The sequence below is a fragment of the Branchiostoma belcheri genome, unplaced genomic scaffold (genome assembly GCF_001625305.1).
Source record: "Branchiostoma belcheri isolate BF01 breed outbred unplaced genomic scaffold, Haploidv18h27 scaffold148, whole genome shotgun sequence".
NCBI lineage: Eukaryota > Metazoa > Chordata > Leptocardii > Amphioxiformes > Branchiostomatidae > Branchiostoma > Branchiostoma belcheri.
Window position 1 is genome coordinate 508,386 of NW_017802913.1, and position 13,001 is coordinate 521,386.

Consider the following 13,001-nt stretch of genomic DNA (forward strand, 5'->3'; position numbering starts at 1 on the left):
AATTTTGTTTCATTAAAGGTTCAAAATCTATTGTTACCTTCGCCAAGAAGGTTATGTTTTCAGAGGCGTTCGTGTATGTGTGTGTGTGTGTGTCTGTAAACACGATAACTTGAGAAGGCCTTGATGGATTGTCTTGATACTTGATAGGTGGGTAGGTCTTGATGAGACCTCAAAATGATTAGATTTTGGACCCCCTAGCGGCTTGTTATGGTACTGCAGCTGAACTTCCGGTTTTGATATCTCATGATCTAGACATGCTGGGGTGACGAAATTTGGATGGTAGGTAGCTCTTTTGCTGGGGAAGAAGTGACATGAGTTTGGGCCCCCTAGTGGCTTGCTCTGGAACTGCAGGGATATATTCTTGAAAATATTCAAAAGGGGATAACTCAAGAACCAGTTAACGGATCGTCGTGATTTTTGGTATGTAGGTAGCTTACGCGATGCTTAATATAATTATGTGACAATTATGCAAATATAGATGTAATTTGCATAATTTATGGCGAAATTCTAGAAATCAGCTGCATTCCATGATAAGCTTGTGACATTGGTAATTGACAACGAGAGAAACACAGGCAGATATTGATTATGTTAATAATGACTTAATTTGCATAATTAATGAGAACATTTTATAATTATGTAATGATAACTGCCTGTAATTTCATACTTGTGGTATTTGAAAGTTAAGTTGAGGTGAACATCATTAAACATAATTTATTCAAATCAGGACCTCATTTGCATAATTTATTAGGAAATACTAGAATGCATTGTTTGTTACTATAAGACTGTCTTTTGGTTGAGATTATGATAAAATGATATGATTCATGAAAATTAGGTTCCCATTTGAATAATCTAATGTATAATTTGTCAGTCATAAAGATAACCATCATTTGGCGAAGGTATGAGATCGGGGAACTCTAGTTTGTTTCTGATTTGCAAATAGAAATAAAAAATTAGAATCAACAGCAAAATGCTCATATTTTGCCTGAAACAGTTGAAAACAGCCCTTTTCGTCCTAGTTGTTACAGTTATTCCATCTTTCAATGCAATGGTTCAAAATTCTTTGTTTAAATTTTGAACCAGCCTGGTGGGTTGACTTCATGGCTCCTATCGTACCATTTTGGGCCATAATAGGATGCCTAGGCCTGTTTTTTTTAATTTAATTTAATTTTTTAATTTTTTTTGCCCGCCCGCTCCATTATTTTTCTAGAAAAATCCGTTAACCCAGAAATTAAACTGGTGTGGCCTTACAACAACTGTGTTGGCATGTCAGCAAAGTTGTTGTTAGTCCAGGGGGAGAAACCCGAAAAAAATCGTGACGTATTCCACTCCGTAACTAACGTCAAACGTTCCTTAGCAACTGTCACCATGGAAACGTGATCACGTGATGTATTTACAAGTCTCTAAAAATCAACATTCTTCTACTGATAAAAAGTTTCGCCATGTTTGACGTCGCTTTGACAAGTAATGCTCGATTATCTGACCAATTTGCATAAATTTGCATAAAGGCCCATAGCACCACTTCGCGGTCCCACCTAGACCTTAGTGATTAAAACACATGAAGTTACTGACTTGAGTATGTACAGGGTGGGCTAATTTTGCCATTTTCTATACCTCAACTGAGAATCTCCTCCTGGACTATTGTGGCTGACTGACCGAGAGAAGAGCCGCCATCGTCCCACATCCCGCCACTGACACACAACCAACCGTTATCATCTCTCTCCAACATAGTAGAGCTACAGCATCTCAATGACAGCTCCCTATGTTCCTTACTACTTTGAGGGTCCACATCACTTTCATACTTATGCAAAACTGTAATGTTTATGATGTAGTTCAAAACTTCATTTGCTGTACGGGCAGATTCTCGTAATTGATAGACCACCAACTTGTTTGTATTTATCTTGGTTTTATCCACCTTGTAATTATGCATGTATCTTGTCAATGTATTTTATACTCGCTGTATGTTTTTGAGTAGGTGTTACATAAGCAACTTTTGCTTTTTGCCCAATAATCAATAAATATATGTGAATATATGAAACAAAAACCGTAGTACGGCACCTGACTGCAGGCTGTCTACTTATGCACATAATTAATATGTCAATAATAACATCACTGTGACAGTAAGACATCGAAAGTGAGATTTTAGTCAACCAACTGTTCATAGATCATTGAGTTACGTTAGCCTACATGTAGGCGATGGACGGCCTAGGAGAGCCGTCTTTTGGAAAAGGGAGTAGTTGACAAACAAAAACACAGACAAGATAGCCACTAAATTTACTACTTGAAAAAAGTAAACAATAAACTGCTGGGTTGCCATGTACGGTCTGTGATTGCGACCACCGAGTAATCTACCCGGTGAAGAAAAGGTTCTTGTCATATAGCCTATTGAAATTGACCCACTGTTGGAAATGCAATCCCATCACTAGGCCATGTTGATTTGATTATATGGAGGACACATCCCCTGGAACCCCCAAACTGATGCGAGCGTGCGAAAAAAAGGACTTTGGCAAAAAAAAGTTGCTTTCATTATGAAATCTACGTGGTTATGAAGGTTGAACAAATGACACAGGGTATGGTATGTCGTATGATCTACTCTTCAAATTCATTTCTTTACATTTCCGTCTTTTTCGTTTAATTTGGCATTCTACGACATTGGTATCGTTTTCCAATTTTTTTGCGACTTACGGTACATATTTGCTCATTTCGTTTTTTGTACGATTTACAGTATGGTTGCAGCCTTTTCTTTTAAAACGGCCGAAAATTCCTGCTCGCGTAGATGTCAGCCATATAATCAAATCAACATGGCCTTACTAATTTAAGGTCCACCATTAAAGCCATCCAATGTCATTTCTGGGCGGCAAAACGGAATATTCTGGATGATAACATGGCCAGAATTGTCTTTGAAAATCCAGTTTTGCCACCCTGAAATTGCATTTGTGAATGTTCAGTCTGACTACAAGATGAACTTCGCTGAACGTTGATACGAGTTATCATTTACTAAAAAGTGACCTTGATGGCAGATATTGTAACCTAGCCAGCTTAGTTCATAGTGTCAAGTTAGCTAAGCAGAGAAATCAGATTTTGTTCAATGTGAAGTTTATGTGAGTTTTTGTTGAAGGGACGAACACACGGCCTCACTCTAATCTCACATCCTCCAGATGTATGTGATTTTATTATGTGTAAGGCCACACCGACTTAATTTTATGGATGACATCCTTTGAAGACCCCCAAACTAGTGCGCGCAGGCGAGTAGAAAAATTCCGACCAAAAATAAAAATGCTACTAAACCACAGGAATACAAAGCTGGTACATGTATTGTTAATTTACGTAGCGACGTATACGACAAGCCGGCCGGCACATGCTGACTTTTTGCGGAGTTTATGAATCGCTACTGTACGTATGTACTGAGGTCTTCAGTCGTGGAGCTACAGCAGCCTGGGTGCCGTCCTCCAGAGTTACCACCGGCTCAGTATTGTCGTTAACTACCATGGACTACCCAGACCTAGAGCCAGGCAAGCGCCTTGGAGGACGTTTCTTTGGTCTTTTTTTTTAGAACAGGCGAAAATCAATGCGCGCGCGGATGTCATCCATAAAATTAAGTCGGTGTGGCCTAACGTAAGTCTCAGATATAATATGCCCAAAACATGGCAGTACAGTAAAAAGACAATTAAAGAGAACAAGATTACAATTTAATAGTTTATCGAGCACAAAGACCATACAATTGTCCACAGCTCTTCAGTCTTCTTGGGAATATTCTGATCCAAGTGCATTTATTACGTCTGACACCCAACCGTGCATAAGGCCACACCAATTTAATTTCTTGTTTCGCGGATTTTTTTAAGAAAAAAATTTGGAGCGACAGGGCGAAATAAAAAAAAGGACCTAGGCACCCATGATAGCCGGAAATGTTACATATGAGCATGAAGTGAACATACCAGGCTGGTTTATAATCATAACAATAGATTTTGAACAAAATTGCACTGTTACATTGAAAAACTTTTAACAACTTGGAAGAAAAGAACTTTCTTCAACTGTTGGGGCCAAAATATGTCTTTCATCGAGCATTTTGCAGTTGATTTATATCAGAAATAAATGGACAGGGTGAATCCGAGAAGCGACAAAGTAAATTGGTGGTGTGGCCTAACATTCAGTAAGTCTTTATATTTTCAACTAATAATGTTGTACACAGCCTGACATGTGTCATACATGTATCTGTTATCATGCCCAACTCTTATGTCCATCTAATATGACATACATGCATACATACATGACGGTGCATTTCAAAACTTGACAAAAGAGAGCCAGATTAATTCTAAACAAGATCGCTATACATGTACATAATTATATTTATCACATACAAATTACTAGACGTACTTTCCCACAGTCGGATTTAGTTTAGTTATCGATGTATGTCACATTATGTAGACTAGTCTCTGAGAACTATTGTTGTTGAATGGTAAAGCTCTATATTCAAACACTTGTTTAACACAGTCGAGGTTTCCATGACCGTCTGTCATCTTCATCGGGGTAATGACTTGTTCATTGTGCATGTATTGGGGCCGCTAACAATGTTGTTATACAATGTTTAACAATGTCATACACGTGTACCTTGTACAGACACTGTGTAATAAAAGTCCATAATTCCCGATTCCCGCCATTTACCACATCTTATGATGGGCTGATGGATTGTTGTGGTTTTAGGTATGTGCATAATTAATGAGGAAATTCTCTGATTTTAGGAATATGCATAATTAATGAGGAAATTCTCTGATTTTAGGTATATGCATAATTAATGAGGAAATTCTCTACATTAGATTTGCTGCGCTCCGTGGCAGTACTACTTAATATCATAATAAGAACATGACAAAAATAAATTATGCAAATAAAGAATTCATTTGCATAATCAACAAGGAAATAAGATTATTCCAAATTAATTCTTCATTTGCATAATTCATATTCGTCATGTTCTTATTATGAGATTAAATAGTCCTGTCATGGAACGCAGGAAATTTAACGTACAATGTAGAGAATTTCCTCATTAATTATGCACATTTGATTTTGAATTTCGAGTTATCCTCCTTGAAAGTTTTACAGTTCCAGAACAAGCCGCTATAAGAGCTACCCCTCCCCCCCCTCCCACCAAAAAAAAAACGCCCAAAGTAGCAAATATGTGTATGTGGCAGTGTTTAGGTTGTTATGCAAATGGTGGTCATATTTGTTACAATAACTCCATAAGGTGTCTAACATTAATATTCTGATTAGAATAATTAGTTATTCATGCACTGATAACAGGTCACAAGCATTCAAAGACGAACAGCCAGGTCTCAATGTCACAGTTGATACATGAACAATTGTGTAAGAACACGGTAACAGTTGTTCTTCTTTAATACAAGTAAATCTTACAAAACATAAGATACACGCATCATCAGTAAAATCTACTAAAGCGTGACAATATTTATTATGAGCTAAGGCCACACCAATTTAATTTCTTGGTTAACGGATTCGCCTGCTTCATTTTTCTGATTTGCGAAAAAAAATTCATAATCAACTGCAAAATTCTCGTATTTTGCTCTGAACAGTTAAAACAGTCCTTTTCTTCCTAGTTGTTACAGTAATTCCATCTTTCAATGCAGTGGTATCATTAAAAGTTCAAAAGTCATTGTTTAAATTTTGAACAAGCCTGGTGTGTTGACTTCATGGCTCCTATCGTACCATTTGGCGCCATAATAGGATGCCTAGGCCTGTTTTTATTTTAATTATTTTTCGACCGCCCACTCCATTACTTTTCTAGAAAAACCCGTTAACCAAGAAATTAAATTGTGGCCTAATCTTCCATGAGTCCAGCGACAGTTGGGCTGCCCCTCATGCTGTTCCCCTCCCCCTCATCAGAACTGTACAGTCCAAACGCGCTCTCTGTCTCCGCTATGGGAGCGATGCCCGTGAACGATGCTCCTCCATACGACTTTGTGGACATAGGAGACTGGTCCGCATAGTCCTGTAAACAATTATCGTTATTATCAAAAATCTATTATCAGTAAACTAGGACAGAAAGCTACTCAGAGTCTATATTAAATTCACAATGTTCTACATTTCAAATACACACAAGCACACTCCCATGTACACACACACACACGCACACACATGCACGCACAGACACACACATGCACGCACACACACACACACACACACACACACACACACACATACATGCATGCACACATACACAAACACATGCACACACACACACACACACACACATACATGCATGCACACATACACAAACACATGCACGCACACACACATACACACACACACACATGCACGCACACACACATACATACACACACACACATGCACGCACACACACACACACACACACACACACACACATGCACGCGCACACACACACACACACACACACACATGCACGCGCGCGCGTGCGCACACACACACACCAAGGACATTATACTACAGGTAAAAATCTACCCACCCCAGTTTCAAAGTGTGTGGGGTGGAGCAGGGACATCTTCTTGTTGGTAGTTGACGCTCCTCTGGATTCTGCCTTCTCCCATGATGCTTGAGGTGAGTGGCCTGCCATGGAGCGTGCTCTGCCTGACCAAACACTGTCATCCTGGAATATTAACAGGTGCTCTTTTTAAAAGCCATCAAAGACATGTACACAATAGTAGATGACATTGGACAATATTTCTTACACAATGAATTGAACACGGAAGGGCATATTTGCATAAGCGCAAACTATAGGTATAGGTGCACTGGAGTGACAGTTTAGGACAAACAAAAATTTTAACAATGCTATCCTACTATGCGTTTTTGTATGGTAAAGGTGCATATGCACCTGTTTTGCCCTTCCTTTCACCCTGTGAAAAATCAAAATAAACAGTGACATACTTACTGCCAAACCTCTTGATGATCGGTGCCATGGCCGGTGACTGATGTCCGCTCCTCTTGAACGTGGAGTAGGCTCGCTGCGGACAGAGTCGCGGAGGACGGATCGTGGATGGAGATACACCTGTGAGCTGACTGTGCTGGTACGCCGACTGTAGGCATTACAGTCCTCCAGCAACACTGATAGGGAAGTAGTTGGTACAATGTATTAAACTAAGCAAAAACTAGAAAGGTAACATTTGGAAAGTAAATGTTTACCTTCGCATTAATTCGTACGCAAACACATTATATATATAAATATATATATGGTCAGACAGGAGTCTAAATCCCTCCTACTATAAAAAATGTAACATGATGTAACCCAACACTAGTTACCATGGCAACAGACACAACATTGGTTCAGGTCAGAGGTCACTGTTTGGAGAAGAAGAAGAAGAAACGTAGCAAAAACATTATGTTTTCCTTCGGTAAATATAATGAGCAAGCAAATAACGAATTTTCAAAACATTCTGATATAAGAGGGCCTGCATGGTGGGGTCCCGACAACGCTCTACGCTGAATTCGGAAACCTCTTGCTTACGCTTTACGATAAATTCTAGTACTCAGTGGCTACAAAGCATTACGTAGAATTAAAATGGTCATACGCTCTACACAAAATGTGCCAATTACGCTCTATGTTGAATTAGAGCGGTCCATCTACGCTCTACGTAGAATTAAAACGGCCAATTATGCTCTACGGAAAAGGGCATGCGGGCCCCCATATAAGTGAAAAAATGATGTTTTAACTGTTATCAGTGAGTACTTATTAAAAAAGGACATTGTTACCTTTTTTTGAGCGCTTCATACTGTCAGGATGAGTGGAAGTTTCAACAGAATTCTTTGACCCTCTGTTGGTAATGTTACATGTATCACTGGAAACAGGAAAACAGCCAAAGAACTCTGATCCTACGTGCACATTGGAGGAAAATTGTAAAATGTAATGAGTGTACAAGAAAACTTATGCTGAAGTAAAATGTACGTTAAACAGTCAAGGGCTCTGTCACCTTTTAAAATTCTGTCTGGCACTAGTGGGAAAATAGGGTTGGATTGGGTTCAAAGGGTGAAGGTTTTAAAGCTGCTACGGTTCACTATAACTTTAGATCTGAACCCACATTAGCAGGGAAGGCTTTGTTGATTGGTGATATTATACATCTTGTGCATCAGAAAACCCCAAATGCACCAAAATTTAGCACCCATGGGAAACAGAAGAAAATTGCATTTGTTGATGATTATTACATAAATCATATCAAATATAATATTTTCTTCTGTTTCCCATGGGTGCTTTTTGGTGCATTTGGGGTTTTCTGATGCACAAGATGTATAATATCACCAATCAACAGAGTTTGTAGAAAAGCACTTTAGTTTGGTGAAGTTTGAGCACCATTTTTGAAGCAAATGTTTGCATAAATGTTTAAGACACAATGTAAGAAGTTGTACATAAGTTACAAAAGTCAGATAGCCTCATACACTACTTGAGTCCTTTGATAATTAAAAGAACCAAAAATTACTGGTCAAATTGTTGCCATTGCTGCACTTTCAAAGGAAACATGACAGGACTATATGCCTGGTGCTGACAGTCAGCCATCTGGGACACGTGTTGTGGGATGTGTATTGCAAAGGATGATGGGATAGTATCATTTCCCCCCCTGGTCTTTAAGGTGATACTATCATGTGTGCACAACAGGACCTAAAGAACTTTCCAAACCTTTTCCGCTGATGGCGATATCACGAAGTTGTTTCATCTCCTGGAACAGATCGTGCAGGACGTCCCAGTTCCCCCTGGCGTGAGCAGGAGACAGATGACTGGACCCGTACAGCTTCTCCTGCAGACGGTCCTGCAGCAAACCTTCCTGCTCCGTCAAAACGGCCACCTTCGAGAGCTGAAATAGATTCTTTATTATGGACAGTAGAACAAGAGGTCACAAATACAAGCTAAAAGTTCCCCTTGCAAAAGAGAGTGAGAGGCCGAGTGTTCAGTATTAGGAGTGTCAAGGACTGGAATTCACTACCAGAATGGGTAGTGAACAGCAAAACAGTGAACCAGTTCAAGACTAATCTGGACAAGCACTGGACGCACCTCAAATTCAAGCACGTCAGAAGTGACTAGAATGGCTCAGTATAGGCATTGCCTCCCTCAGCCGTATGCGGTATCAAGGTATTTGGCACAACAAAAAAGTACCTGGGGACTTTTCTATGGTCTTTTACAAAATTAATAAAGATCTAACAAAGCTAAATACATTGTGTGGATAACGTCATTCTACGTACAGAATATATGTATGCGGTAACAACAAAGGTTGAACTATTCTGTAACAATATAACATGTGTTCTCTAAGATCGAAACATTTTTTAATATATTTTCCTATTTGAACACTGTATTGTTTATTCCCCTAAGAATGTACTTTTGAATTTATCTATAGGATCTAACGTATTGAAATCAGTTGAACAAGAGGAAAGAAAAGTGAACAGCAATACGGACTAAAATATCAGACACAATCCATTATAAAATGGTGCTCATTTTCAATCATGTTTCATTTTCAATCGTATTTCTATGGCCCATTTCTATGACAACTGATTCTTAATTTTGTGATCGCTTTGCTGAAGTGTAACCAAAAGTGTCTACAAGGAAATCATCTCAAACTGTTACAATAATCAGCCTGCAAAATTCACTATAAAATAAAATCAGGTTGAACTCAAGAAATTCAAACAAAAATTTCATCTTACTTGTATGAGGAGAAAAGGCTTCAGCAGCACAAATATTGGAGGTCTTTTTGTCACTAGAAAGTCCATCAGGTCCAGAAATGCCAGGCCACCTGCAAGTACAACCGTTACAGTAAGTTTGTTGTTGTTGGAATCTCCTGTCGATTCGACAGAAGGGTAGGTGTGCAGGTCATCATTTGCCGAGGTTGGTCCTCATATGGGAATAAAGACCAATCCTACAGTAAGTATGCATAGGCTATCTGGTACTGTAGGGATAGGAAGTAACTATTAATGACTTCAAGTACATAAAAATCATACAAAAAAAGACTCTTAGACTACATAAAAGTAACAAATTGTCAATGAGTGAACAGTGGTCAAACGACATGAAACATGCAGCAGTGGTTTCTTCCTAGCATATATAGTCTGTGACAGGTAAATTCCAGGAGTCTTTGCAGCACCATGCGTGGTAGCAGCAGCTAGCTTGTTCTGTATCATGATGATGATGGATGAATAATACCACACAATTTTTAGTACAGGGGTGCCAAGATATTCTGATGAAATACCAGTGAGAAAATACTGCTAAAATGCACAACACCAGCAATAGCTGCCTGTCCCATGTGTATTGTTTTGTCAAAATCCTTAGTTGAACAGTCCATTATTATTCACCAATGAATCAAATCCCCATGCATGTTCCTTTGGACCTGAATATTATCCACAATATACCAAAATTCACACAAATACATTAAAAGGATTGTGAGTTATACAATGTAGGCGTGCATACTCAACATTAAAACAGTACCTCTGTAGGAGGAGGAGTTCCTCTAGGGAGGTAAATAGACCAGGCATCATACACAACACTGGCAGGACAGAAAGTACTCTCCAAGCAAAGATTTGGGTTTTGGGTTATTTTTGGCGTGTTTTTAGACTTTTTTATCGGGGTTTCTTTTTTCTACTGGAATTTTTCTTTCACCCAACCCAACCTCTGCCGGCACTCACCCCGGGGCGGGGCAAACCTATTCAGGAAACGTGACAGTGCTTCTCCCCGGGAACCATCAAATTATCATTAGGGATACTGTATCCACTTTACTGTGGTGGATTATCACACGTCTAGCCAGTCAGAAAGGCATTCATTGGGCCACACGCCTCCTGCTGACTGTGCCTATTCATGTGTCTGGTTCACACCTCCTTGCAGAACGACTGTAATGTGTTGAGAAAAGATTAGGTTTATACCACATTGAAGCTTTCGACTGCTGGCAGAGGTTGGGTTGGGTGAAAGAAAAACTCCAGTGCAAAAAAGAAACCCCAATAAAAAAGTCTCAAAACATGCCAAAACCCAAACCTCTGCCTGGAGAGTGGACAGAAACCCACTGAACCAAGCATGAGAGGGTCCACGTACCGGTTCCAACTGGATGGAACGCCACTTCAAACTCCTGCAGTGCTGCAGACAACATGCCCCATTCCTCTGTCAAGTTCTTGGAGAAGCACGTAAGTAAGATTTTCAAACCTGCAAGATATAAAACAAGTGCAATTGAAACAAGAATTCCAAGATCTCATACCTCCATGAAATATATGAGTTTTTGTCCTTATTAATTATGCAAATGACGTTCTGAAGTTATGCTGACCACGAAGTTGTGGAAACAGTCAGTCAGACAGACACACAGACATATACGCCAAAAACAATACCTCCATTTTTCATGGAGGTAAAAAGATGCCACATACAATTTCACCCACATATTATTAAAGGGATGAAGACATTTGTTCATTTGTTGTACATATAGATTTGTACCAGCTATATGGCAAAATTTCTGGTATAGCAGCCAACATCTAAGACTAAGAACATCACAATGAATGCTATACATCCTGTTGAAAAATAATTGAGGAAAAGTTAGCTATTAACACCCAAGTGTGTGGGTCTCAGATTCGCGACCTGTTATCCACCTGAAACAAAGCCAAGCGAAGGCCACTGTGTCAACCGTCCTCACTCAGATGTAGGAACTGACACGGTCTCCATCGTCTCTCCAGACAAAATGATGCCAACCATTGCCTTGCAAGCTTAGGCCACAACAATTCAATTTGTTGTTTCTTGGACTCACCATGTTTTCTGATTTGCAAAAAAAAAAAATTTTTTTTTGTTCTAAATCAACAGCAAAATGCTGACAATGAAAGACATATTTTGGCCCTGACAGTTGAAGAAGTCCTGTTCTCCCTAGTTGTTCAAGTTTTTCAATGTAAGGCCACACCAATTTAATTTGTTGGTTCTCGGATTTTTTCAGGAAAAAAATGAAGCGACAGGGCGAAAAAAAAAAAAAAAAAAAAAAGCTGTGAAGTCTGATGGTAAAGCCAGGGCTGGAAATACTAGTAGGGGCCCGGGGGCTCTCGTGTTGAATGAAAGGTACAAGGTACAGTATACAGAAAAGCAAAAAAATATATATATAATATGTTTAATTACTGCTATGTATGCATATGTTGCTCTTTTCATAACCATGATCTTATTTCCACCTAACAGTTACATGTATTTAATTTTATTAATTTATGATAATGATGATGTCTTAACAGGGCTACAATCCTGGATTGTATAAACTAAAAAATAGTCTGAATAGCAGTCTCAATAGCTAAATCGGTTCAGAATAATATATTGGGTTCGCTCATCACATAACAAGGACAACATAGGATACTAGTTCATCAAACCATGCAAGGACATCAAACCCACCGGCAGAAAGTTGTTTTGGTTCCAGCTTAAGTTCTGCAAATTTTTCCACCCCTAGAATTTCAACACCAGAAATTCTGACAACATCATAAATTGTGGCTTTCCTACATCTCCGGCCACTATTATTTTCTTACTTCTTGAAGCCTACATTCAAGCAAGGAGGTTTAATAGCAACTTGGACGAAGTTTCTTCTCTCAAAACTGACCGCCATTTTGTTATGCAAAATAGAGCCCTTCTATTGGTTCCCATACGTCGCATGACCAACTGGTAAGAGAGACACCTATCATCCCTTGATAAAACTGCAGGTTTTGGTGGTGTGATCTATTTTTTGACAACAACTCTGGGGCGGAGCCTATGAGAAATTGATTTTTTTTTTTTTTCATTCTGCGAAATCTGATAGCGGCGATTCCGAGAACCAACAAATTAAATTGGTGTGGCCTAACAATGCAATTTCATTTCATTAAAAGTTCAACATTCAATAGTTTTGATTATAAACCAGCCTGGTAATTTCACTTCATGGCTCATATTGTAACATTTCCAGCTATCATGTGGTGCCTTGGCCCTTTTTTTTATTTCGCCCTGTTGCTTCATATTTTTTTCTGAAAAAATCTGAGAAACAACAAATTAAATTGGTTTGGCCTTATCGGTGCAATAG

At 39.0% G+C, this 13,001-nt stretch overlaps 1 protein-coding gene across 1 annotated transcript in view; it reads right to left on the reverse strand.

Annotated features, from left to right (window-relative positions):
* Nucleotides 1–5,742: 5,742 nt before the first annotated feature.
* The window catches only part of LOC109465106 (protein unc-80 homolog), a 42,033-nt gene continuing 34,774 nt past the window's right edge, over nt 5,743–13,001 (reverse strand). The window contains exons 14-20 of the mRNA XM_019762247.1: nt 11,036–11,143; nt 9,664–9,752; nt 8,648–8,822; nt 7,729–7,848; nt 6,911–7,083; nt 6,488–6,628; nt 5,743–5,992 (exon numbers count right to left, since the gene is read on the reverse strand). Coding sequence (XP_019617806.1) covers nt 5,822–5,992; nt 6,488–6,628; nt 6,911–7,083; nt 7,729–7,848; nt 8,648–8,822; nt 9,664–9,752; nt 11,036–11,143 — 977 coding nt within the window. The 3' untranslated portion in view covers nt 5,743–5,821. The remainder of the gene's footprint in view (nt 5,993–6,487; nt 6,629–6,910; nt 7,084–7,728; nt 7,849–8,647; nt 8,823–9,663; nt 9,753–11,035; nt 11,144–13,001) is intronic.